A 27,807-nucleotide genomic window follows, 5' to 3' on the forward strand; every position below is an offset into this window, starting at 1 on the left:
AAGACACATGCACACGTATGTTTATTGCGGCACTATTCACAATAGCAAAGAGTTGGAACCAACCCAAATGTCCAACAACGATAGACTGGATTAAGAAAATGTGGCACATATACACCATGGAATACTATGCAGCCATAAAAAATGATGAGTTCGTGTCCTTTGTAGGGACATGGATGAAACTGGAAAACATCATTCTCAGTAAACTATCGCAAGGACAAAAAACCAAACACCGCATGTTCTCACTCATAGGTGGGAATTGAACAATGAGAACTCATGGACACAGGAAGAGGAACATCACACTCTGGGGACTGTTGTGGGGTGGGGGGAGGGGGGAGGGACAGCATTAGGAGATACACCTAATGCTAAATGACGAGTTAATGGGTGCAGGAAATCAACATGGCACATGGATACATATGTAACAAACCTGCACATTGTGCATATGTACCCTAAAACCCTAAAGTATAATAATAAAAAAAAAAAAAAGAAATGTCAGAACCTGTGAAATAGGGAGAGACAAGAGTTGAACTTGCCTGAGAGTTTTCAAGCCTAGCTGACTTGAAGAAAGAAGACGCCATGAACAGAAATTAGCAAGACAGGTAGAAACACTGGTTCAGGGAGTTTTGCTTTTGACATCTTGGGTTGGAAGTAACAATGGAAGGTCCAAGTGAAACTGTGTAGTAGGCAATTGAAGATGTAGAGGTGGAGGTTGGGAGAAGGGAAGGCCTAGAATTGAGTTGGCTTGGTGTAATGGTATATAATGGAGCTCTGGGAGTCAGGAGACCTGGGACTTTGCCTCTTCTCTGCCACTAACTTACTGAGTCATGAGCAAGCCACCTCTCTGGGCCTGTTTCCTTCACCGTAAAGTGAGGGGGTGCACAGACCCTATATGATCTCTGAGGTACTCTCAAGGACTATGAGTCACCTGCATGTATGTTTTCTCCAAGGCAAAATCAATAGTCTGATGAACAAAGGGCATTAAATAATCCCCAAATGCTATGACTCTGTGACCGATCTCAGGAATGCCATTTACTTAAGGAGCAAAAGAGAAGTCAGCAAAGGAGATAGAAAGTAATCAAAGAGATAAAAGCATGAGGAGAGAAATTCTAAAACAAGAGGATAAAATAAGGAACTAAAATTAAAAGTATCACAATAAATAAGATAAATATTTACATCAAATAATGACAAAGGGATAGCATGTATATTAAGTAAAAAATACATTTAGATATATAAGAATACCACTAGGGTGCCAATTGAAGAAAGATGCAAAGAGTAAACATATGGGAAAGAGTTCAATCCCATGAGTAATCAAAGAAATGAAAAAATATGAAAATAATGTTAAACCATCTAAAAAGATTTCTTCTAAAGTCCAATGCTAGCACTGCAAGGGAACTGGAACAACTCATATGTCATTGTGGTGTTGAAAACTTTTGCAGTCCTTTCGGCAATCACGATCCATAAAAACATTCATGCTCTTTGGTCTGGTAATACCACTCCTGGGAATTTGTCCTAGAGACAGAATTACAAAGAAGAAAAAAAGTCATACACATTAAGATGTTCAAAGCACAGAAAAATTGAAATATATCTAAATATTCAATAATAGGGGAATAGTCAAATAAAATGTAATCTACTGACAGGTGTAATTTTATGAGGCAATTGAAATAATAGATATGAAAGACTATAGCAACCAGGGAGAATATTTACAATAAAAGGTTTCTAGGCCAGGCGTGGTAGCTCATGCCTGTAATCCCAGCACTTTGGGAGGCTGAGGTGGGCAGATCACTTAAGGTCAGAAGTTCGAGACCAGCCTGGCCAACATGATGCAATCCTGTCTCTACTAAACATACAAAAATCAGCCAGGCGTGGTGATGTGTGCCTGTAATCCCAGCTACTCGGGAGGCTGAGGCAGGAGAATCACTTGAACCCGGGAAGTGAAGGTTGCAGTGAGCTGAGAATTGTGCCACTGTACTACAGCCTGGGTGACAGAGCAAGACTCCGTCTCAAAAAAAAAAAAAAAAAAAAAAAAAAGAAAAGAAAAGACAAACGACAGCAGGGTTAAGGTGTCAGTGATAATGCTTTGTTTTTTTTTTGTTTGTTTGTTTGTTTTTAAGATGGGATAAAATAGGTAATAGAAGAGATTTGAAATAATGAAGAGAGGTAAACAAAGGAATAAGAAAGGGGACCACCTCTTATTCTGGAACTTCAGGGAAGAAAGGGAGAAAGACAGGGCAAATATAGAGTAGTTATCATGAATGATAACTGGAAGATGAAGCATTAGAGCTTCTCAGTTTTGCAGGAGGCAAGGTAACTCTCTTAAGAGATCACAAGAAGGAGATGAATTTGGGGACTTGTGGAGGTGGAAAAGACAGGAAACAGCTGCTGTGGAATGTTCACTAGGAACACACCAGGCTAAGAGGAATGAGAGCTTAGGCAAAGTTCCAGGATGTGAAGTTTTAGTGGGTCAAGCCAGCCTTGTCCTCTGGCTTCATCTGCAATTTCCTCCAGTCCTAGAAGAAAGGAGATTGGCCCAAGGTGAAAGTCAAGGTGTTTAAAGCTAAAGTACAAGGGAAGACAGCCCTAAAGTAACAGACCAGAAAGTTCATCTCGATTAAGCATATGGGAGTTAAATAGACTGAGGAAATGGAGGAGGCTGAGTCACTTGGGATGGAAAGAGCAGCTTTATTGGGTGGGGACAGCAGGTTGGGGGAGGTGATGGGCAAAGAGGCCATGGTCATAGGAATAAAAGGAAGAGAGTGCAGATGAGGAACAGTGTATGCAACAGTGGCTGTGAGGCTGGGAGAACTAGTAAGAAGAGGAGAAAAAAGCCGGTAAATTTACTCCTAATGGCAGGAGTCCTGCATAGCAAGAAGGTCCTGGATATCTAGGGAGAAAGTGGGAGCCTTTCAAAATACAAAAAGGGAAATTTAGGGGAACTGAAGTCATTTTTTTTCCTTCAGTCCAGCCCCAGCCCTACTCTACAGAGAGAGACCCTTAGAAGCCAATAAGAAGTTGGTATCATTAGATAAGTAAGAGATCAGAGACAGGTCAGCAAGGGTGGGAAAAAAAAAAAAGAAAGGCAAGGCTGGGGTCTGACTCAGGAGACCAACAGGCTGGAAGGTGATTTCAAAGGGAGAAGGCCTGTAAGTGTGAGCCCACCCTTCTCAAGAATGCCTGCCAAGAAATTCTTACTTCCCAAGGCTTAGGGGTTAGCTTCTCAATTTCCAATGCACCCCCCTCCCCTCTGCAACTTGATCCAATAAGCCTGTGAGTGCTAAGATGGCACTGGAAGAGAGAAGCAATGAATGGGTGGGAAACTTTAAAAAGAACCTTCCCAGTCCTAGTGCTCCACCCTGGCCTCAAAGTCCTGAAGCCTGATCTGAAAGAGCTGGTGACAGATTTATCATTTATTTGGGGCAGGACCTAGAGAAAGGGAAGAGATGAGTGAAACACTAGCTCCAGGCGTCAATTCTTGTCACCACCTTCCTCTGCACAAATCTGCTCTACTCCTCAATGCTGGAACTTACAGGCGTAGACGTGAGAGCTCCACCCCCTCAGTCTGAGCCATTCACTTGTCCTTTTGTTAAGTACAGGAGAGCTGTCATATACATGTTCTCAGCAAACATCATAAAGAAGGTCCAGTCCCATTCCTGTCCCAAAGGCTGTTATCAGCTAAACTCCCCACCCTATCACAGGACTTGAATTCATGCTGCACACCAGTTCAACAGTGTCAGGCCCCCAGCTACATGCGGGGACTGTGACAGGCAGGCTCCCTGGGATCACACCCTATTCCAGCATGTTGGTAAGCAAGACTATGCTGTCTTTGAGGGAGAACCAGGAAGTCGGTGTGGGTGCTACATATGGCACATCCTCAGCATCTGTGATATGGAAGTTGCCTCCACTTCCTGATTCTGGTTATCACCATCAGATATGTCAGGCCAATCCTGAGATGACTCTGCCTGATCCACCCCTTCAGCTGAATGCTCTGGTCTGGCTGGAGAAACACATGCTATAGGAGGCTGCGGGGGAAATGGGACAGGGAAAGAGGACTGGGGAAGATTTTCAGGAAGATTGTAGGACCAATGGCCCCAGGAAGGGACAGAAACAACGAGAAAGGAGTAGAAGATTGGCATTGGCTAAAAAAGGGTCGGCAACTGAAGCGGTTATGAGAGACGAGGTCACTCATGATATCCCTGCCTCCCTGCAACCCTCAGGGTGAGGGCTTCTCTCCAGAGCCTGGAAAAGAGGAGGAAGCGCCTTACCAGGTATCATTATTGGGTTCCCTCACCTCTGCCCTCCACTCATCCCCTTTTCTCTCACTTCCCGGCTTCCCGTGTTACAATCTATCTGCCCTAGGAGTAGAGCAGCTACTGTCCTGGGGGGTGGCCGCCCACCTGCAGCTGCTATCCTCAGGCAGGGACACTAGTGCCAGGGAAGAGGCAGCCGTGCGGGGCTGGGGCTTGCCACCAGCACAGAGCTGACGGAGCTGACGTCGATATTTGTCCCCAGTGAGCATGTAGAGCACAGGATCCAGGCAGCTGTTGGCACTGGCCAGGGGCCGAGTCACTTTGTAGACCACGTTGACAATGTTCAGCACTCGGCAGTCAGCTTCCAACAGCCTGGCCAGGTAGTAAACGGTGCGGGTGATGTGGAAAGGCACGAAGCAGACAGCGAAGACGGTCAGCACCACAGCTATGGTGCGGAGGGAGCGGAGGCGAGAAGACGACTGTGCAGCGCCTGGCAAGGGCTGATATAGGCGACGGGCCATGAGTCCATAGCAAACAAGAGTGACCAGGCAGGGCATGCCAAAGAGCAGCCCCATGACCGCTGAGCTGAAGTGCACATAGTGGTCGAACTCTTCAGGCCGAGTGGTGTCATGGCACAGGACGGTGGTCCCTTTGGTGCTGGTTGTGACGAAGAACAGGTTGGGCACGAGGCAGCCGGCTACGACCAACCAAACTGCCAGGCAGAGAAGGCCTGTGAGGCGAGGGCGTCCCCAGCGTAGTGCCCGAAGTGGGTGGCAGATGCCCAGGTAGCGGTGCACGCTGATGCAGGTGAGGAAAAGGACGCTGCAGTAGAGGTTCCAATAGAAAAGAAAGCGGACGAACTTGCAGATCTCAGTGCCAAAGGGCCAGTGGTTGTGGGCTGCATAATAGTAGATGAGGGTGGGCAGCGACAGCACATACAAAGTGTCTGACAATGCCAGGTGGAACATGTAGGTGGTCGTTGCATCCCAGGGTCGGAGGCGGAAGATGAAGAGCCATAGGGTTGGAGCGTTAAGGCCCAAGCCCAGCACAAACACAACTGCATAGCTCACAGGCAGCAGGATGAACTTGAAATCCTCATCGAACCAACAGTCCAGCTCCACCTCACTGCTGCCAGGACCTGGGCTGAGGCCTAGGGATCTCAACAGCGAGGACTCTGTACTGGCCATGGCCCCCCTGGAGATGGAAAGGGGAGAAGTGAGGGTGGCAGGATTTCCCTGCCCACCCCCATCCCTGAGCTGGAGCAAAAAAAGCAGACAGCAGGGAGAGCAGTGGTTGAAGCACTAGGGAGAGCTGACAGAAGTGCATCTGGGTGCACTCGGGCTAGCCTGGCCCCTACCCAAGCTTCCTTGGTCCAGCTTGAGAAGTGGTGGGCAGCAGGCAGTGCTGAGGCTCAGGCAGGCAGCCCGTGTGTTTGGGTTGTTCTCACTCTGCAGCTCAGTCTGTCCCTAAGAGCCTGGCTGGCTGAAGAGGGTGGAGGCCTCCCAGCACTATCCAAAGTGGGAAGATACCCAGACCCAAAGTGTCTTCTGACTCGTCATCACAGCTGTATCCCTGGAAGAGGAGTGTCTCTCCCTACAGTACCTTCACCTCTCCTAGTGCCCTGGTCACAGTGTCTCCAGATGACATTTACCTATGACACCTTCCCCACTGCCTGCCTACAGCCCAGGAGCCATATTGCCACCCTTGCCCAAGAACGTTGGCACGTCTCCTACCTGGTCCCCTTGAAGCTGAGCTCAGCTGACTCTGTCACCCTTCCCCTTGGCAGCCAGAGGGCATATCCAAGGAGGTGGAGTTGGAGGTGGGGCCTGTTCCTCCTCCCATCTGGGAGATGGAAAGAGTTAGAAAAGCCCTTTACGATGACCTAGTCCAACCCACTCATTGTACAGATTGGGAAACTGGGGCCCAGCAAGATTACTATTTAACAGCTTTGAAATGACTGCAGGAGGGAGAACACCAGGAAACATCCAAGTTTACCGATGAAGAGCCAGGCCCCTGGAGATAGATTACAGGGGGATCATACAAGTCTGTGTAAGTGAGCAGAAACATGGGAAACGAATTTTCACATGGGCAAGTGCAAGACAACACATTGAAAGATTTTAGAAAATCTAAACTACTGATATTTAATATAAATCTCGTATGCATATAATTACAACGAATGCTTATATAGCACTTACTATGTGACAGGCATTTTTCTAAGTGCTTTATACTTATTAATGACCCCATAGGCTCTCTATGAACTAGGTACTATTATTGTCTCTGCTTTGCTGATGAAAAAATGAAGGCACAGAAAGTTTAGGTGTCTTGCTAGTTAGTGGTAGAGTCAAGATTTGAACCAAGGCAGGCCTGCCTTTGGATCAGGCTCTAGCATCCATAACTTAATTGCTATGCTTAAGTTGCCTCTCTAAGCCACTGGCTATGATCCAGGAAAGAATCAACAAATATTTATGGGAGACAGAGGCAGGCAGATCTCTTGAGCTCAGGAGTTCAAGACAAGCCTGGACAACGTGGCAAAACCCTGTCTCTACAGAAGTACAACAAATTAGTTGGGCGTGGTGGCATGCACCTGATGTCCCAGCGACATGGGGGGCTGAGACAGGAGAAGTGCTTGAACCTCGGACGCTGAGGCTGCGGTGAGCTGTGATTGCGCCACTGCACTCCAGTCTGGGTGACAAAGTGAGACCCTGTCTCAAATATAAATAATTTTTTTAAAACCACAAATATTTACTGAGAGCCTACTTTTGCCTGGTCCAGTTCTAGTTACTGGTAGTTCCTTAGGAGTGGACAAAATAGACAAAAACTCCCACCCTAATGGTGCTTACATATTACTGGGGGATAATAAAATTAATAAGTAAAATATGTAGATTGTGATCATCATTATGGAGAAAAATTAAAGAGGGAAGGAAAAGGGTAATAGAGAGGGTTGTTGTTTTAAATATTAGGAATGAAACCAGGCACAGCGGCTCACACCTGTAATCCCAGTGCTTTGGGAGCCTGAAGTAGGAGGATCGCTTGAGCCCAGCAGTTTGAGGTTGCAGTGAACTATGATCAGACCTCTGCACTCCAGCCTGAATGACAAAGCAAGACCCTGTCTATAAACAAATAAATATTAAGGGTGACTTTTGAATAAAGCCCAGGTGTTGTGAGAAGGGGAAAAGTAAAAAATGAGGTCAGACAGTTTGGCAGGGACCAGATCATGACGGTCCTTGGAGGCCGTTGTAAAGGACTCTTTGGTGAACGGGAAGGCACTTAGGGTTTAGAGAAGAGAGGTGTCATCTTACATTTTAGAAGGCTCACTGGCCAGCTCTATATTGCGAATAGACTGCAGGGCTGGAGGTACAGGGGGAAGACCAGTCAAGAGGCTATTGCTGATAGAGATGATGGTAGCTTGGATCACAGTGGTGGAGATGATGAGAAGTGGTCAAATTCTGGATAGATTTTTTTAAGTAGGGACAGCAAGATTTACTGATGTGTGGTATAAGAGAAAGAAGAGTCAAAAATTACTCCAAAATATCCGGCCTGAGCAACTGGAAGAATAGAGTTACTGTTGACAGAGATAGGAGTGGGTTTCGGGGAAAGATTGGGAGTTCACTTTTAAGCGTGTAAATTTTGAGATGCCTATTATACATGTAAGAGGGGATGGCCAGGAGACAGTGCATGCCTCCTTAAGGATACTAGCCAATACATTTCCCATACAGACTCTACCCCTTTCTATACAGTACCCCTTGTCTCTCTTGATCACTCCCAGAGACTTGGTCTGAATATAGTGGAGAAGGTGCACAGAGAGCAAGCCCAGATGTTTGAGAGCCTAGTGTAGGGAATTGCCAGCAGCTCAGGATCTGGGGCTCCTGAAGCCAACTGAGCCTCCGTAAGTATGTCTTAGGCACTAGAGGCAAACCCGGTCTGGAGGACTCTGAGGATGAGGTAAGCAGTGACTTTGGGGAGGGGTGAGCAGGCTGGAGCAGAATCCACTCTGCATTGAGCTGAGAAGCAATGGGGACTCTGAACTTACTTGATCCTCAGGTCCTGAGAATGTCACCCAGCTGGATCCTGGGAGTGACAGGAGGAGGCGGACTTCTAGAATCTAGAGTCTAGATAGCTCAGAAAGCCCAGAAACCTAGATGGGGAAACTGAAGATCTTTGCTCTCTGGCAGAGTAAGGGGTGGAATAAAAGGTAGCAGTGAAGGACACAGTCATAACCTGAGTCCTGGACAGCTGACTACTGTGACATTACATAGGAGGCCCAAATTTTTGAAGCCAGACGGACTGGTGTTTAAATCCTTGCTCTTCCACTTATTAGTTATGTGAGCCTGGGTGCCTCTTTGTAACTTCCATTCTTCGCCAGTGAAATGGGAATAATAATGCCAATCTTTTTAGGGTTTCCTGAATATTGAATTGATTAACAGGTGTGGAAGCACTTTGTGAACCACAAAATGCTGCAAGTTTATAAGGTGTTTTTTGTTATTGCTTTGCTCCCAGGAATGAACCTGGCCTCTGCAGAGGTGGACAAGCGTGTTTTGAAGTTTGGTGTACACCCAAGGAGAAGTGCTACACTAGAGAAGCCCCAGCCTGAGCCAGCTTCCTGCTCCTACTGCTTCAGGCTGGTTTACCTCTGCTACATTTCTCCTGACTTAGCTCTGCTACGTTTCTGCATGTCCCGACACAGCTGCAGCTGCTGCTGCTGCCACCACTGCCGCCCAGTGGCTATTTCAGGAAAAGACCTCTCCCAACCTTCCCCAACTGGCACCGCTGCCTGGCTTTTACTGTCCTCACCCGGGGCCAAGAGGAATGGAATGCAGCGGATCAGCCTCACTCTCTTCTGTGAAACTCTTCTTTACTTTGGTTCCTGTGACTTTGCTTTACTCCGGTTCTCCTCTTCCTCCGGATGTTCCTTCTGGCCCCTTCCCTGGCTCTTTTTTGCCCTACTTCCCCCACACGTGAGCCTTCCCCCAAAGATCCTCTCCTCTCCTCTCCTCTCCTCTCCTCTCCTCTCCTCTCCTCTCCTCTCCTCTCCTCTCCTCTCCTCTCCTCTCCTCTCCTCTCCTCTCCTCTCTCTCCCTCTCCACCATCTCTCTCCCCCCTACCCCCACCCTCTCTTCCCCTTCTCTCTTGGAACATCCATTCTCATGATTTTAACTATGACTCAGAGGTTATCAAAAATTGTAATGGCCAAGAGACTCCAGCATACAGATCTCTCTCTAGTCAAAATGCATCTGTCCTTCTCTCACACTCGTATCACATTTGATTTCTATAGAGATGGCACATACCACAGGCAGCCTAGAATTATACTCATTTGTGTTTTTGGCCATCTCCTCCTGATCCTCCCACCCCCATATCAGAACCAGAGCTCCTTGAGAACATGTACCTCATGTTACCTCTGTCTTTCCCATAGCCTTCCAGGTAAAGTTATTATAACATATGTTCTAGATATTTTCTTTCAAATTATATTCTCTGCTGTCCCCTAAAAAATGCCTTCCAATTCAGAGTTAAGAAAACAAGTACCTTGCACAAAGTAAGTGTTCAATAATAGTTGTTGAATGAATGAATGACTTAATTATAATTTGTTGAACTGAATGGTTCCCACATCTATAATCTAAGCCCTATATATGTTGTTTGCTATAGGACACACACATTTGGGTATCTCACTGACGTCTGGAATTTAGTATGCAGGAAAAGTTTACTATTTTCCCCTGACAGAGATAAATAAGATGTACAAATACCATTATTGCTGACACCCTTCCATTGCCCTACTCCTCCAGTTTGCTCCAGTCCTCTCCCTCCTGGCCCTTCACATCTAATATTCACAATTGTCTTGATGACAGTTTCTTTGCAAGGTTTTCTGTTTCCTTGGGGCTTTAAGAAGGAAAGGGGGAAGAGGCATGATTTCTAATCTCTTTCTCTGAGTTAGGAGGAAAAGAAGGAAGGAAGGAAGGGAGAGAAGGAGGGAAGGAGGGAGGGAGGGGGGAAAGGAGGAATAAAGGTAGGAAGGGAGGGAGAGGGAAGAAAATGAGGGAGGGAAGGTAAGTGATATAGTGGAAAAAATGCAGGCTTGGAGTCAGACAGACCTAGGGTTGAACTCTGGCTCCATCGCCTGCCAGCTGTGACTATGGATAAGTCTTTCTGAACCTCCATTTCCTCATATGTAGAATGAGGATGCTAGCACCTAGCTTGTTGTGAGAAGACAATGAAGCAATGCATGTAAGGAACCCAGCAGAGTGCCCTAATTGTCGTTATTGAGAATTAAAGTATAGGTGTATTTGGAAGGTGTGAGGCCCACTCCAATTGGCTGAATTTTCTTTATGAAGTGAACAAATGGAATTACCTGCTGAGAGTAACTGGAACAAGACAGTCACTCAATCTCAATGGAAAGGAGTGGTGATCTGAAGCCCTGGATGTCTAAACTTACTAATAAAATCATCGGAAAGTGACTGGCTCCACATGGTTGTACACAAGTTAACTTCGTCCATATGTATTCTCTGTAGTGTGCCCTTTTTGTCTTTCTACATGTCCAACTTTATCTCCAGCAAGGCTGTTAACAACGTTAGAGTGGAGACTAGGACTAGTTTGTTCAGCACCTAGGACAGCACAGGAAATCTGTTTCTGCGATTTAATCCATCTATCTCCGTTCCGTCCTCCCCCACTGAGTTAATGCCTCATCCACATCCCACTTGAATCTTTTGCTATGTTTTCAGTTGCAATAACAGAAAATCCCAACTTAGATGACTGTTTTTAAAAAAGGAAATATATTATCTTGCATATAAGTTCAGTAGTGGGTGGCTTTGGAGCTGATTAATTCAGCAGTTCAACAATGTCATTAAAAAATCCTGATTCTTTCCATCTTTCTGATTTGCAAACCTCAGCTGTTATTTAGCAACTTTCATGGTCACAAGGTGGCTATTGCCGGTCAGGCATTGTTTCCAGACATGGCAATATTCAGTGGTAAAAGAGGAAGGCCTCTTCCTGTATGCTTATTTTTATCATTCAAGAAACCTTTCCCAGAATCTCTCCAGCATACCTCCTCTCACATCACAGTGGCCTGAATTTCACCATGCCTGTAACTAAGCTGATCACTGGCAAGGGGTATAAAACGACCATGACTGGCATAGAGGAGCACAGACCCATGCGGAGGAGGATGAATTACCTTAAAAATGGGGATTCTTTCCACAAGGAGGAAGAGGGAGATGACTATTGAGTTGGTAAGCAATTCTGTCTGCTACAACCTTTTACTGAATAACCCACTCCTTCCTCATGCAGAGATCTGATCATCATTTTCTAACTGGAAGGTCTGGTTGCGGATATCATCCGGGTGTACAGAATGAGGGTGGGTAAGGACCTAAAAATATTTCTTCCACCCATGTATTATAGGGGCCAGAAACTCCATTAGCTATGCATTCCTTTGCCTACTTACTGTTGCATCCTTGTAAAATGCAAGTATTCCAGGTCAAAGCAAAACTGGTGACAGTTCTCTTTGGGAAGCTACTAACTGGAAAGAGGCACAAAGAAATTTTCTGGGGGGATGGAAATGTTCTGTATCTTAACCTGGGTGGTGGTTATATGCACATTTATGCAGGTGTATTAGTTTCCTATGGATGCTGTAACAAATTACCACAGACTTGGTGACTTAAAACAAGGCACAGTTCTTCTCTTACAGTTCTGGAGGTCAGAAGTCCAAAATCAGTTTCAATGGGCCAAAATCAAGGTTTCAGCAGGGCCATGCCTGAGCAGGAACAGCCATCTTGCAGCCATGAAAGACTTTAGGGGAGAATCAATTTATTTGTCTTTTCCAGCTTCTAGAGCTGTATTCCTTGCATTCCTTGGCTCATGGCCCCTTCCTCCATCTTCAAAGCCAGCAGCCTAACATCTTGCTTCAGGCCTCATAGTGCCTCCTATCTCAGAGTCAAAACTCTCTCTGCCCCTCTCTCATAAAGAGACTGGTGATTACATTAGGGCCCACCTGGATAATCCAGAATAATCTCCCTATTTCAAGATCCTTAATTTATTCACATCTGTAAAGTCTCTTTTTCATATAAGGTAACGTTCATCGGTTCCCGGGATTAAGACCTGACATCTTTAGGGGCATAATTCAGCTTGCCACAGTAGGTAAAAATTCATTGAGCTGCAGTTAAGATTTGTGAATTTTACCTCAGTCAGGAAATGCACAAACTTCTGGAAAAGAGTAATGATTTACATTCCATCATAATAATGAATTAAAGACCTAGCAGATCTACTCTTTTCCTACTGAGAGGCCCATGGATCTGAGTAGAAAGAGAAGATAAGCGGGATTGAGTACCTAAAAGGGAGGTAGGAGCCTCTAGTGTGGGTCTAAAGACAAAAACAGGCTGACCACTAGTCATTCTAGAGATCTGGGAAAGGTTTCCTGAATGATGAAAATAGCATACAAGAAGAGAGGCCTTCCTCTCCTGCCATTGAATATTGCCATGTCTGGCACGAAAAGTAGATTTATTCCGACTTTTCGCCTTCCTCGCAGACACCAACCTTGGCATGTATACAAGTCTTTCCTGTATGTCCAGCATCAGTTCCTATCCCACTGTGGTACCTGCAGAATCTGGGCTTCTTGCACTATCTGAAAGCCCCTGAGAAGGAGAGAGTTATGGTAACTAAACAACCAGGCCCTGAGATGCATATTGGCTAGGAATGGCAGGGGCTGACACTGTGAACTGTGCAAAGAGAATATGGGACAGCTGTCCAGGGCCCTCAGTGAGGGGCAGGAGTTAGGGAAGGCCCTGCCCAGCCCGCTGAGCCATAGCCATAGCCATCCTCTGAGGAATGGACACCACATTGTGGGGGCTGGGGTTGAGGGCTGTGTCTATAGATAAGTAAGGGGAGGTGAAGGAGGTCAGAGTCCTGAAACCCTATAGCTTGTAGATTCTGTCTCTACATTTTCTATGCCCGTGAAGCCTGAGCCTAGGCCCTGTGGGAAGGACAGTCAAGAAAGGAAGATTACTTTGTTGTTGCCATTGTGGGGGTCCTGGCAGCTGAAGAGACAGAAATATCTCTAATTCCGTGAGCGGTCACACAAGGCAAGAGAAGCTGCTTAGAGCATGGACTTAGTTTCAGGGATTGGACAGAGTCAAGAGCTGGGGTGAGGAGGTTTACCCCAGGTAGGGGTGATACAGATGTCAACCACCTATTCCCTCCACATGCATGTCCTGCCAGAAGAACCTGTCCCTGGGTTGGGAATCTTATATTACCTTCCTCTCCAACGAGAAGAGAAGTCCAAGGCTCACAGACATGTGCACACACAGCTCAATGCACTCAGATCCCCCTCCACCACTCCTGCCCCCACTACCTACAGGAGATTGACTCCTGCTGTGCACATAAGCTGGGATAATCAGGGTTTCTAAACATCAGCTTCAAAAGTCCAATGTCCCAAAGTGGTGGGGGCTGGGGACGAGGTACTCTTTGCCATACCCTTGGCTTTTGTGTGGCCTGGAGCCACTGATCTAGAGATTGGAGTGGGACACAAGGTATTCCTTTCAAAAACACAAAGGCCTACACTTTGAGCCCTCCCATTTCAATCCCCCACCATGCTTCACCTTTAAGACCTCCAACTCCACTTTGATCCCAGTTCTCAGGTTCAAGGCCTCACAAGGCCAAAATCCTGAAGTTACCCTTCTCAAACTCCCCTGCCTTTAACATCATCAGAATCAACCTCCTACCCCCACTCTGTCCCAGCAGCAATAGCCTGCTAATCTTTTAGCCACTAATCTTTTAGGCACTAATCTGCTTTCCAAACTCTTGGCACTTGAACTATTTATAGCAGTGTTTCATGCCCCCCCCGCCAAGAACCTTATTCTTTTCCGATGACCCCCACCAATCAAAACACTCAGAGGACTGTGGGTATAAGAGGCTGGGGAGGCAGGCATAGCAACCAGAGCTGGAGACTGATGTGAACTTCATCTCTCTCCCCAGGTAATATTCCAAAGCCCTCTACTTCTAGCCCATACTAAGCCCTATATCCCTTGCTCTTAGCATCCCCCTTAATATATCAGGCAGCAGTTGAGGGACACCCTTCCTGACATAGCCTATAGACATTAAGGCCTAGAGACCCTCCAAAGACCTCTGGAAGCTCCCCTAAGCTCACCCCCTGGGCCAGGCTCAGTAAGCATCAAAGGAAAGCACTAGAGAGACATCTCCCTCTCTCTAAGGATTCCCATCCAAAGGCCTAGCCCCTGGGGACCTGGATGGGGATAAGGATGGGAAAATCTAGGAAAGGCAATGAGAGGGACGAGTTGGTTCAAGGAGGACTTTCAACCTCCATAGAGACTTCTGTCACCAAAAACTGAGAGCATGAAGGCACCAACCCCTTCTCTCTCACACTTTTCTCCCTTCTTTGTTGAGAGTCAAGGCCATCATGAGGTGAACTCAGGTTCAGGATCCATTGCAGGAGCAGAAGGAGACAGAATCCATTGATTTGTCCATTCACTCATTCACTCATTCATGCATCCAACAAACATGTCTTGGCACCTAGTGTGTGCCAGGGGATGTCTAGCCTCATACAGACCAAGAAACACATTTTTCTCACACTTTTCTGGATGGAAGCCTCTGTCCAGCCTCTTTCCAGAGAAGTTCCTTCTCTCTGAGGGTTCTCAAGAGTTCCCCAGCCATTCTAGGAAGTTTGGCCCTTTCTGGAGAATACATAGTATGGTTAGTCAATGATTTGTACAAAATGGGAAGGTTTTTTTTCCCCTCTTGCCCAAGATGGGCAAGAATATGGCTGAAGAAGTACCCTTGGCAGAAGGGAGAATAGGAGGTACTTGATGTGGGTGAGGTGTCTGTCTAAGGAGGAAAGGTTACATCACACTAGGTGTATATGGGTGGTATGCTGGAGCGGGGTGAGAAGAATAGAAATGAAATGATTGAGCCTTTCTTCTTTCTCTTTTCCCAGAAAAGGCTCATCATCAACTATATAGCCAACATGTCCAAGTAAGAACTCCTTCTAATCCTCTGAACCTGTGAATTGCTCCCTACCCCAATCCAAGTATTTCCCTTTGGGGTAGGGGGATTTCCAATTTCTCCCTAACTTGTGTCCTTGGATTCTACCCCAATTATCTCTACATTTGCCCCATCCTATGCTCCTGGAGCCTCTTCTCCTAACCCTAAGAATATTTCTTTTTCTCCCCAATTCCCTTATTTCCTCTTCCCTGCACTTCCAATCCCCCTCTCCATCCTCTTTCTGGTTTTCTCCCCATAGGGTGTTTAAGAAGACCAGCTCCAGTGGGAAGGTGAGAGAACCTGGCCCAGCTGGGCAAATGAGAGGGCAAAAGGGATAGGTGGGTACATCCTTCAAGGTCTCAGGGGTCTGGGTTGGGGGCTTCGGGGGAATCCATTCAAAAATGATTGTGAGAATAACATGGGAAGTTGTTCCACAACAGCTCTCCATCTACCTGGGGAAACGGGACTTCGTGGACCATGTGGACACGGTGGAACCCATTGGTCAGTGAGTCCAAAAAAGGGAAGCCTGGGGAAAGAGGAATGGAAACTAGGGAGTAAAAGAAAGTCCAGGAAAGACCGTTCAGAAAAGGAGGCAAATTAAAGGGAAGAACGGGAAGAACCATTTCAGGGATCATCTTCTATTTCATAGTCTGAGAGTTTTTCCTGACCAAAGTGCTGTCTGTCCTTCTCTCCACAGATGGTGTAGTCCTGGTTGATCCTGAGTACTTAAAAGGTCGAAAGTGTAAGTGGAAATCCTTGTTGGTCTTTGTATGTTTCAGACAGGTAGCCCGATGAGTGGATTGCACCAGAGTACAAGAAAACCAGAAAGTGGCAGGAACTGCGAATGCCTTCTCTGGTGGAGGCTGACAACTGGGAATTCCAGCCCAGTGTGGCCAAATTTTCTAATTGTTAACGAGGAACTGTAAACGAAGCTCAAAATAAGACTTTTAGAGGCCCAAAGTGTGAAAAGATTATGGTGCCCCCTTACCCAAATAATATTCAAAGTAAATATCTAAAGCATAAATTAAATTTTATTTTTCAAAATTACATAAAACTTACACTTGTGCTGAAATTAAAATAGCTTCTTTCAGAATTTCAGATTTTCTCTATTATTACTGGTGGTGCCCCTGCTTGGCTATTGATCTGGATCTTAGACTGCCTATAGAATGATCCAATAAGTCAGAAATCCATATTTTAATGCAAATTTCCTGATTTTCAAATGTCAGCAACTCACTAAAAGACTTTAGAAGCCTGGATAGATTATAAACTTTTTTTTTTCTGTTGGCTAGATGTGACCTTCAGGCTGCCATTTTGTAACCTCTGGTATACGTCTTTCCATCTCCTTTTTTTGTGTAGGGAAACTGCCTGACCTTTTATTCAAGAAAAAAAAAATCCCAAACAAAGAAACAAAACAACAACCATAGGAAGTAACAGTAAGAAACATTATTCTGGCAGCAGTATTACAGATCAAGATTATGCTGATTTTTTTTTTTTTTTTTTTGCTGCTTTTTTTTCCTTTTAATTCTCACTATGGATTAACCCCACTGTGATCCAACTAGACTGAAAATTGGGTTTGATTTGAAAAAGGCTCTGAATGGGTTGATGAATACCAGTTCAGATGTAACTGTTAGATATTGGAGAATAAAGTAGCCTAAATCTCTCAGATTAAGCAGTGTGAATAAGCAATCAAGTCGGTTTTAAGTATCAGAGGAACTTTGGGCTAGACTCATAAATTAATCAACTTATTTAAGGTTCCCAAGTATTCTACATTTCTAAAACCTAAATCATTTTTTCACATTTCTACAAAATCTTCACAAGCTATGGAAAGAAATCATTAGTTAAAAATATATGTTGTTCCAGGAAGAGAATGCATTTTTCCTTTTATTCTAATCTTCTTTTATGTCCCCTTAGTAGAGTTTTATATTACTTTTCATTTAAGTTGTGCATATTTCTTGTTTATTCTTAGTTTTTCAATATGGTTTGTTACCTCTATGAATATTGACTTGTTTGCATCATATTTTCTAATGTGTTTTTCTATCAAGGTACATTTGTGGATGTAAAATATGCTTACTCTATACTGTGGAGTGATAAACGCCAGTGATAAGGCAGTATATGTGGTGGTGTGAACGAATTGTTGTTTAACAAAAATCTATCTGGAATCTCTCTCTGTATTATTTCTTACAACTGCATGTGACTCTACAATGATCTCAAAATACAAAGTTTAACTTCAAAAAGGCAATGAGAGAAAAGTAAAAAATACCTAAGGTGGTCTTGTGTTCAATTATAGCAACAGACAAAGTTGAGAAGCACGCATAACAGATATTAACAGTAGTTATCTGTGGAACATGATATATTATGGTGGAGCTTTGATTTGTCTTTTTGTTTGTATTTTCTGATGTTCAGACAATTAACATATATTTTGTAGAATAAACACAACTATACATTAATAACTTTAGAATAGATACTGACTTTAAAAGAAAATAAAAACAAGCTATTTCCTAGCATGCAAAAAAAAGGACGATTCGAAACTGCTAGAGAGCCAATTAGAGCTTCAGTTGGGGGTAGGAGTTGCGTGATGCAGTTGATGTCTTAGTCTGCTGCCTTCCCAACACAGGAACAGAAAGTGATTCCAAGAACAAGTCATCTGATTAACATCCTTACCTCAGGTGCTACTAGATCCCCTTCTGCCTCGCCCATCCTGACCTTTTTTCTGTCTCATTCCTCATCTTTTTCATTTCTTCTCTCACCCTGCCTCCTACCAGCCACCTCTTTTCCTCTCCTTTTTACTTTCTGTCTTTTTCCTTTCCTTTGTGCCTTATTTTCCTTTCTTTCTCTCTCCTTTCTCGCACTATAATTGGCCATAATTGAGAACCAAGGTGAATCTATTTGTTGTATCTTTTGAAAATTATTAGGTTTGTCTCCATTGTAGAAAAATTAGAAAACATAGATGAAGGAGAGACTGTGTAACCTTACCATCTTTAATCACTAACCTTTGATCTTATTTATTCATATTTTCTGTGCAAACATATCTATATTTTCACTAAAAATGCTATACTAAAAATAATATTTTACCTTTTTAAACCTATGTCAATATATACAAATCTATAACTTTTTAAGTTGCCTAGTACTATATCGTATGGGGATACCACGACGCCCTGTAATGCACATCCTTTTCATACTTGTTCAACTATTTCTTTCTAAGTGCCTAGAAGAGGAATTAATGGCCAAAAGGCATTCACACATTTTTAAAGCTTTCTATACCTATTGTCAAATTGCCCTCTAAAATGCTTATACCAATTAAATCTCACTCCTGCAGTGCATGAGGCTTCTCATATTGCCCCAGTCCTTATAAACACTGATATTATCAATACTTTCAGGCTTTGCTATATCTTTTGAATATAGGTTCATTTTCCTCATTCTCAGTTTTAAAAGCAAATAATCTGGTGTTTGATGTTTTGAGTTCTTAAAAATACTAAAATAAGTTGCTTTCTACTCAAGTGCTGCTGTTGGTAGTTTTTTTTTTTCTTTGGGTCAGAGCCCCTGATAGAAATAAGGTTATCCATTCCTGTTCTACATCTTTCCTTGCCTCAACCTCTGTCACCCTGTACTTGGACAGGTATCCCTCTCTACTCCATTCTACATTCCATTAGCGCATTTCGGATGATTTCCATCTGCCTCTCACTTGATTTCTTTCAAATCTTAGATACCTGTTACAAAGTATGAGTTCAATTATAACTCTTCCATTTCTGTCAATATCATCATCATCATCATCCACATCTATAATTATTTTGAAGTTTCCAAAAGGATTCCATTTTTTTTTTTTTTTTTTGAGATGGAGACTTGCTCTGTTGCCCAGGCTGGAGTGCAGTGGTGCGATGTCAGCTAACAGCAACCCCCACCTCCTGGGTTCAAGTGATTCTCCTGCTTCAGCCTCCTGAGTAGCTGGGATTACAGGTGCCCACCACCACGCCCGGTTAATTTTTGTGTTTTTAGTAAAGACAGGGTTTCACCATGTGGGCCAGGCTGGACTCGAACTCCCGACCTCAGGCTATCCGCCCGCCTGAGCCTCCCAAAGTGCTGGGATTACAGGCGTGAGCCACTGTGCCCGGCCTCCAAAGGGATTTCGAATACATCAACTCCTCACAACCGTCCTGTGAGTTAAGTTGAGCACCTATGAGCCTGAGCTTTGGAGTCAGACAAGCCTGGGTTGAAATCCTGAACCATTGCTTAACAGCTCTGAGCTCACTTTCTTTGCCTCTAAAGTGGAGATAATAATACTTCAGAGGGTTGTTTTGAGGTCTAAATGGCATATGTAGAGTTACTAGAGCAGTCCTATTATTGATAGGTGTAATAACTGAGACCCAGAGAAATCAAGGGATTTGTGCAAGTCCTATTCAAGTCCAGGTATTCTGACCCTAAATATTATTGTTTCTCTTTTTCATGATAAAATATTTATCAAGGCATAGAGAATTATATAATGAATACCCTGTACTCATCACCAAGGTTTAAAAAGAATTACAGAAACAAACTAAAGCCTCCTGTGTGTCCTTCCCTGATCCAGTTTGCCTCCCTCCCTCCCTACTTAATCCTTCTCCTCTTTCTCTCCTCCCTCCCCAGATAACGACTATCCTGAATTTGGTGTTTATTATTCTCTTGATGGCTCCATACTTCTACTCCATATTTATGTGTCTATGATCAACTTTGATATTGTCCTACATGCTTTTAAACTTTATATAAGCGGTAACATACTGTACCTATCATTCTGCAGCTAGATTTTTTGTTCAGTAGTTTTTTTTTTTTTTTTTTTTTTTTTTTTTTTGAGACAGAGTCTCACTCTGTCACTCCCACTGGAGGGCAGTGGTGCAATCTCAGTTCACTGCAACCTCCGCCTCCCGAGTTTAAGCGATTCTCCTGCCTCAGCCTCCTGAGTAGCTGGAGTTACAGGTGTATGCCACCATGCCTGGCTAATTTTTGTATTTTAGTAGAGATGGGTTTTCACCATGTTGGCCAGGCTGGTCTCGAACTCCTGTCCTCAAGCAATCTGCCCATCTAGGCCTCCCAAAGTGTGCTGGGATTACAGGCGTGAGCTACCGTGCCCAGCCTTGTTCAATAGCTTTTGAGATTTAACCATGTTGGCACAGGTCTTAGTCTGTTTGTGCTGCTACAGCAAAATACCTGAGACTAGGTAATTTATAAAGAACAGAAATTTATTTTCTCACAATTCTGAAAGCTGGGAAGTCCAAGATCAAGGCTCTAGCAGGTTCTGTTGTCTGATGACGGCTGCTCTCTCCTTCCAAGATGGTGCCTTATTGCTGCATCCTCCAGAGGGGAGAAACATCGTGTCCTCACATGGTGGAAGGTGGAAGGGCAAAAGATCTCCTTTATAAGGGTCTTAATCCCATTCATAAAGGAATTCATGAACAAAGAAGCCCCATGATCTAATCACCTCTTAATGGCCATCTTAATACCATCACAATGGCCATCAAGTTTCAACTCCTGAGTTATGGAGAGGCCACATACAAACCATAGGGCATTCTTTGAAGTTCTAGTTCATTTATTCTAACCTTGGTTTAGTATTCCATTATGTGAATATACCACAAATTTTTTATCCATTCTCCTGTTGATAGATTTTTAGATTATCTCCAGTTTTATGTTCTGACAAATGTTGATGCAATGGCCACTATCATATGTATCTCTTTGTAAACATGAACAAAAGCTCCTTTAAAGTCAACTTATTAGGTCATACACTACGAGCAGATTTAATTTTACTGGATAATCCCAAATAGTCTTCCAAATTGGTTGCATTAATACTCCCACCAGCAGTATGTAAGAACTCCTTTTGCTCCACATCTTCATCAACACGTAGTGTTGTCAGATTTAAAATTTTTTGACAATCTGATGGGTGTGAAATCTTACCTCGTTGTGGTTTTAATTTGCATTTATCTGATTACTCATGAGACTAAACATGTTTTCATATGTTATTGGCCATTCCTTCACATTCTTTGCACACTTCTGCAAGGGCCTATTCACATTCTTTGCACACTTTTATACTGGTATTATTGTTGATGCGTGGGAGTCCTTATATATTTTGGACACTAAACTTCAGTGTGTTATGTGTGTTGCAAAGATTTTCTCCCAGGCTTTCCATTTTTTTCTTTGTTTATAAAGACTTTGAATATAAAGAAGTCTTCGTTTATAAAGACTTTTAACATAAATCTTACTGCAGTCAAATGTATTAAGAATCTTTTCATTTGTGCCCATAGCCTTCGATCTTTTTTTTTTTTTTGAGACGGAGTCTTGCTCTGTCGCCCAGGCTGAAGGGCAGTGACACGATCTCGGCTCACTGCAAGCTCCACCTCCTGGGTTCATGCCGTTCTCCTGCCTCAGCCCTCCAAGTAGCTGGGACTACAGGCGCGCACCACCAAGCCAGGCTAATATTTTGTAATTTTTTTTTAGTAGAGACGGAGTTTCATTGTGTTAGCCAGGATGGTTTCTATCTCCTGACCTCGTGATCCACCCACCTCGGCCTCCCAAAGTGCTGGGATTACAGGCGTGAGCCACCGCGCCCAGCCAGCCTTCGATATTACATCACCTCTCTGTGTCTTCTTGACCCAGTTAAGATTCCCCTTCCCACTCAGGCCTGACAGACCACTCTCTTCCTCCTATGCCTGCAGTGTTTGTCATGTTGACATGTGCCTTTCGCTATGGCCGTGATGACTTGGAAGTGATTGGTCTGACGTTCCGAAAAGATCTGTATGTGCAGACCCTGCAAGTGGTCCCAGCTGAATCCAGCAGCCCTCAGGGGCCCCTCACAGTCCTACAGGAGCGACTGCTGCACAAGCTAGGGGACAATGCCTACCCCTTTACCCTGCAGGTACTGACCCCAAGCCCTGGGCAGGCAAGGTCTCCAGGGAAGATTAAGAGAGGAAGCTCAAGAAGGACAACAAGGGAGAGGGTTCCCTATTTCTTTTGTATTTGTTTGTATTCTTTTCTACTTCTTTTCTGATCTCCTTTTTGTCCCCTAGATGGTGACCAACCTGCCCTGTTCTGTGACACTGCAGCCAGGTCCTGAAGATTCAGGAAAGGTGAGGACTGGGTTCTAAGAAAGAGGGATAGGTAGTGCCAGGGAAGAGGAACAGTGGGACAGTCAAGACTGAAGAAACGGACAGCTAAGGAAAGAGGTCAGGCATTTTCTTATAGGCCCATGAGGAAGGGAGGACAGCACTGGAAATGAGCTCTCTTTGCCCTTGTCCCTTTACAGCCCTGTGGGATTGACTTTGAAGTGAAGAGTTTCTGTGCAGAAAACCCAGAGGAGACAGTCTCCAAGAGGTATTCTTTGGCTGTCCCCCAAAATCCCTGCCTCCAGCCTCTGCCAGGAAACAGATCCTGCTCTCATGACAGAAATAGCCCCACTTCTAACCTCCACAGCATCATCGCCACCAGTGACGCCCGGTTCTGAGTCCCCTCTGACTTACCTTCTTTGATCTAGGGCAGGGGTCAGCAAACTTTTCTATAATGGGCCAAAAAAGGAAATATTTGGCTTTTTGAGCCCTATAGTCTCTGTTGCAACTACTCAACTCTGCTGTTGTAGTGCAAACGCAGCCACAGATAGTATAGAAATGAATGAGTGTGGCTGTGTGTCCAATAGAACTTTACTTATGGACACTGAAATTTGAATTTCATGTAATGTCCACATGTCATAAAATAGCATTGTTCTTTGATTTATTTCAACCATTTACAAATGTAATATAACCATTCTCAGCTTGTGGGCCATAGGAAAACAGGCATCAGGCCAGATTTGGCCAGTGGGCCATAGTTTAATAACCTTTGGTCTACATACTTACATTAAGGGACTAGAGGAGTTCTCTGAGGGAGGCCTTCCCCTGCTCCCATTCTTAAGCAACGATTGGACTATGGGGGTGGCATGGGAGAGGTCTGTGAGTCTGAAAGGAGGACGCTCTGGCTAATCCCTTGGTCTCTGCTCAGAGACTATGTGCGGCTGGTTGTCCGGAAAGTACAATTTGCACCACCGGAGGCAGGCCCTGGCCCCTCAGCCCAGACCATCCGCCGCTTCCTTCTGTCAGCTCAGCCCCTACAACTCCAGGCCTGGATGGACAGGGAGGTTTGTGATCCCCACTTTTTACTTCCCACCCCAGAACCCCTCTGATGCCCTTTCTTCACTGATTTCCTACTTGGGCAGGCACAGATGGGAGCCAGGGTGGCAATAGTGCTAAGGAAGCAGGGGTTCTAGGTCTCCATCTGCGCATTTTTCCTCCAGCCTTGACATGGGTCCGTCCTCCTGCTTTAGGTTCACTACCACGGAGAACCCATCTCTGTCAATGTTTCTATCAACAACTGCACCAACAAAGTCATCAAAAAAATCAAGATTTCAGGTGAGTTTCTTTTCCCATCCCTGTGCACCCAGTCCCAAAGCCACAGGTCTTTTCCCAAAACTCTGCCTCACTTACCTGTCTGCATTCATCCAGGCTTTCCCTCTAACATGGGCTTGTCAAAATGCATATCTTGTTTTGTCAATGAGCATGTCTTACTGCATCATGTATAGTGTGCCTACGTATAAGGTCACATCTAAGGACACTGAGCTGGGGTCTCAAGGATGACTGACTGATTATAATCATGTGCTTTTCCTGGCTTGTTCAGTTGACCAGATCACAGATGTTGTCCTGTATTCACTAGACAAGTACACCAAGACTGTGTTCATTCAGGAATTCACGTGAGCTGGTGTTGGGGCTAGGGCCAGAGAGCCAAGGGGTGGGGTGGTGGGAAGAGGTCCAGGAGGCAGTTGAGAGGGTTGGCGGGGGGGGAAAGGGTGGTGGAAGATTCCAGGGAGGGATTCCCAGGAGAACTAGATGGAGGGGATGCAACTTACCCCCAGGAGTCCCATCATGATGCTGAGCGAGGGCAGGGGCATAAGGATTTCCCACCAGAACTAATTCCTCCCAGTCTTCACAGTTAAACATGTCACCTCTCTTGGATACTCCAGTAGGTTCTTGTATAATCTTGTACAAGATACTCTTGGGAGTAAAAGTATGCTTAGTCAGCAAGCCCAGCCTAAATTCTTCTCTTGTTCTTCTTTTGTAGGGAGACTGTAGCTGCTAATTCCAGCTTCTCCCAGAGCTTTGCAGTAACCCCAATCCTGGCTGCCAGCTGCCAGAAACGGGGCCTGGCACTGGATGGCAAACTTAAGCATGAAGATACCAACCTGGCCTCTAGCACAATGTAAGCTCAAATATAACTCTCAGCCTCCATTTCCTACCCCTCAACCATTCCACATGCTACATTTACAGCTCTGAGGTTTCATGTTCAGTAAAGCCTGCCTGTTTTTTAAAGTGTCTCTAGAGCAGTGTTCTGAGACTCCTCCAGGCCTAAGGGCCTGCAGCAAGCTCAATAATTCCTGTGGGACCAACGGCAGGCTTAGGTCAGCGGCAGAAAAAAAGGAAAACATGGAGAGGAAAACAATCCTTATGTTGTATAAGATTTCACAGTTCACAAAGGTCCGACATATGTACTATGTTATCTTTGTGAGAATCCCACTAAAGTAGCCTGGATAGGTGTTCTTATTCCCTTTTACACTTAAGGACCCTGAGGCTCAGAGAGAAGAAGGAACTCATTTAAAGTGGCATAGCTGATAAGTGGTAGACGTAGACAGGATTATATCACATGTCATCTGGCTCTGAATACTGTGATCTCTACAGAAGCTACTCTCTAGAAAAAATAAAGATGGAGTAGAAGACTAGGAGATGAGGAATGGAGGAAAAGGAGGACAAAAAAGGAAAATGATGCAACAGGAATTAATAGAATTCCAGGAAGTCATTCACTTGGTCCTGTGCCTTCGGAGGCCCTAGTGTTAGATGTGTCTTCCACCAAAAACCACCTGCCACCATCTGTCAAGTGTAATCCCTCCATCTCTCCATACGTCTTATCAATCAAGTAGCTATGGACCGTTATTGCTAGAAATACCCTTAGAAATCATCCAAACTGCATTATTTTATATGTAAGAGATCAGCAGCCCAGAGCAATGAAGAGATTTTCTCAAGCTCATACAGCTTTCACTGTCTTATTTTTCAATCAGTGGGTTTTTTACTGAACCCCTATTACATGCTCTTTCCTATGCTAAGCAATGTGGAGAATATAAAGAAGTTTAAGACAGTCTCTGCCTTCATTCAATTTATGGCCTAGATGAGGAACAAAGAGAGATGCAAATACAACCCAACAGTTAAATGTTAGTACACGTGGTTCAGAGTAAAAGTGCAACAAAGTTAAAAGAAGCCAGGAGAGCTGGTGAGGGCTTCCTGGAGGAGGTAGAATGAGCTAGATCTTGAAGAATGTGAAGGATCTGGATACCAACAGAGGAAAAAAAGGAGCATTGTAGACTAGGGACACAGCATGGACAAAGGCTAGAAGGTGGGAATCCACATGGCATGTTCTGATCACGGAGAGAAGATGGGTCTGCTTAGGTTGTATCCCAGGAGTTAGGGCAGAAAAGGTTAGAGAGGCTAGATAGGGCAAGGTTGTTAGGGGTCTTGAAAGTCAGGCAGAGTAGTTGTTATATTCAAAAGGTAGGCTCTTGAGCAGAGAGTGACATGGTAAAAGTTAATGTCAGGAAGAGAAATGTGGTCTCAATGGGTAGGAGAGGTTAGAGCCTGGGAGATATTCTGGGATAAGACTAAACATAATAGGGTGTGGTGATAGGAATGCATGAGAAGAGACTGGGGACTGAATGAATTACTCCTCATGCCCCCAAACACCCCAAAACGAATACTACAACCTCCAGTATTAGACCGGGAATGGACAAAGAGCTGCTGGGGATCCTGGTGTCCTACAAAGTCAGAGTCAACCTGATGGTGTCCTGTGGTGGGTAAGTGAGGGTTCTGGGTCTGTCTAGGCAGGGGCTGAGGAGTCAAGGGCTTTTTGCCTCTGTTTTTCTCCCAGTTAGATTGACCCAATCAAACCATTCCCCACCCCTTCTCCCAGACCAGGTTCCCAAACCTGTGAGCTCAGTGAGCAAGTCACTTTCCCTTCCAGAAACCCATTCTGTGGCTGGCTCATTAGGTCTTATAATCCCTCATCCCCTAGTGAAACTAGGTTGCCCCTTCTCTATTTTCCGCTGCTAATTTTGGGTGTCATTCTACCCACAGCATCCTAGGAGACCTGACAGCCAGGTGAGAGACTGTGGGGTGGGGGGACTTGGGCAAGAAGAGGACAAGGGGATAAGGAGAACAAAATAATGATTGATTCCAGATGGTCTGAGGGCATCCAAAGACTGGAAAACTAAGGGAGGGAGGTTCAGGGATTGGGCTTGTAGAGAGAGGAGATGTAACTCCACCTTGGGATCCTTGCAGCGATGTTGGTGTGGAGCTACCCTTGGTCCTGATCCATCCGAAGCCATCTCATGGTGAGTGACCAGGTGGAACTCACAGGAACGGTTGTCCTGAGGGCTGGGGTCCAAACCATTCTGATCTCATGAATTGGAGACTAGCAGTTTGCCTGGGGATGGAATAGCAATAGGTAGGCTGGGTGTCTAGGTTTTCAGGGTAAGTGTGTGTGTTGTGTGTGCTGGAGACGAAGGATTGGGAAGTGGGGGGAGAAAGTAAAGATACTTCTTCAGGGAAACGAAGAGCCCCTAATCAGCTTCAGCTCCATTTTTTTCCCTCCCTCTCCATGCTTGCTACAGAGGCCGCTAGGTAATGGAATACAAGATTGGGAAGCCCCATTCCCCTCTTCCCATTGCCACCCTCCATGTTATGACGATAGAAATGTGAAAATGCTTCACTGGGGTGCTTTCAATACATGTGCAGTGGAAACATATGGCTTAGCTTCGTGTCACAGTTCGGTGCTTTTCATATGCCCTCCTTTCCCTTTCTGCATCCCCCCGCCCTCCACCTTCTGCTCTTGTTGGAATCATCCTTCCCCCTCATCCCCTTCCCATTTTTCTCTTTCCTTTTCCCCCACCCGCTCACCCTTACTTCTTTCATCTTTCATTCTTTGATACCTTCCCTCCTTCCCACCCCTCATCCTTATGTCCCTTTCAGTGCTCCTGGGGGACCTTTGTGCTGGGAAATTTGGGCAGGAATGAAAGGAAACAAGCCAGAGTGGCTGATGGAAAAGTGGGGACACCAAGACGGGGCCGAGGAGCCTACCTGGGAAGCAGGGAGGGGATCACTTTTCTGGGATCAGGAAAAAAGAGTGGACACGGAGGACACCCAGAAAGGGGTTCCTAACCCTCCATTCTCTTCTGCTGCTTCTGCAAGCTCTGAGGACATAGTCATCGAGGAGTTCACGCGGAAAGGCGAGGAGGAGAGCCAGAAGGCTGTGGAGGCCGAGGGAGATGAGGGGAGCTGAGCACCTCGCTCTGGTGCCCGTCTGTGTGGGAGCCCCCACTGTAACACTCTAATAAATCAGTTTGTTCAGATGTGCCTGGCGATCTCTTGCCTATTTCCTCTTCCTGGAGGGTCATGGAACTACTGAGAACAATCTTCCCCACCTCCACCCCTTCGCTATGATTACACTACACTTAGCCCGTGCTTTTCCCTATACGCCGACCCCAACTTCCCTCTGACATGGTCAGTGACCA

The 27,807-nt window shown here is 45.1% G+C and overlaps 2 protein-coding genes across 3 annotated transcripts; one reads left to right on the top strand and one right to left on the bottom strand.

Annotated features, from left to right (window-relative positions):
* Window positions 1-26,573, bottom strand: P2RY4 (pyrimidinergic receptor P2Y4). 2 transcript variants are annotated; one of them, XM_063635131.1, is made up of 3 exons: window positions 26,560-26,573; window positions 4,389-5,435; window positions 1-1,506 (listed from the first exon to the last, which is right to left on the bottom strand). In XM_063635131.1, exons 2-3 carry the CDS (start codon window positions 5,426-5,428, stop codon window positions 1,446-1,448), a joined length of 1,101 nt encoding a protein of 366 aa, XP_063491201.1. In that variant the 5' UTR covers window positions 5,429-5,435; window positions 26,560-26,573; the 3' UTR covers window positions 1-1,445. The 2 variants fall into 2 exon arrangements, with proteins under 2 accessions (XP_063491201.1, XP_055122816.1); XM_055266841.2 differs by lacking the exon at window positions 1-1,506 and having other exon boundaries at window positions 4,331-5,435.
* On the top strand, window positions 7,456-27,649 carry ARR3 (arrestin 3). The gene is made up of 19 exons (XM_063634583.1): window positions 7,456-7,504; window positions 12,291-12,355; window positions 12,748-12,873; window positions 15,169-15,206; window positions 15,475-15,505; window positions 15,656-15,716; window positions 15,913-15,957; window positions 21,890-22,089; window positions 22,241-22,300; window positions 22,477-22,544; window positions 23,202-23,337; window positions 23,524-23,608; window positions 23,874-23,946; window positions 24,315-24,452; window positions 26,008-26,091; window positions 26,372-26,395; window positions 26,576-26,628; window positions 26,908-26,917; window positions 27,485-27,649. Exons 1-19 carry the CDS (start codon window positions 7,456-7,458, stop codon window positions 27,573-27,575), a joined length of 1,437 nt encoding a protein of 478 aa, XP_063490653.1. The 3' UTR covers window positions 27,576-27,649.
* Window positions 27,650-27,807: the final 158 nt, after the last annotated feature.

This window comes from Symphalangus syndactylus, chromosome X (genome assembly GCF_028878055.3).
Source record: "Symphalangus syndactylus isolate Jambi chromosome X, NHGRI_mSymSyn1-v2.1_pri, whole genome shotgun sequence".
NCBI lineage: Eukaryota > Metazoa > Chordata > Mammalia > Primates > Hylobatidae > Symphalangus > Symphalangus syndactylus.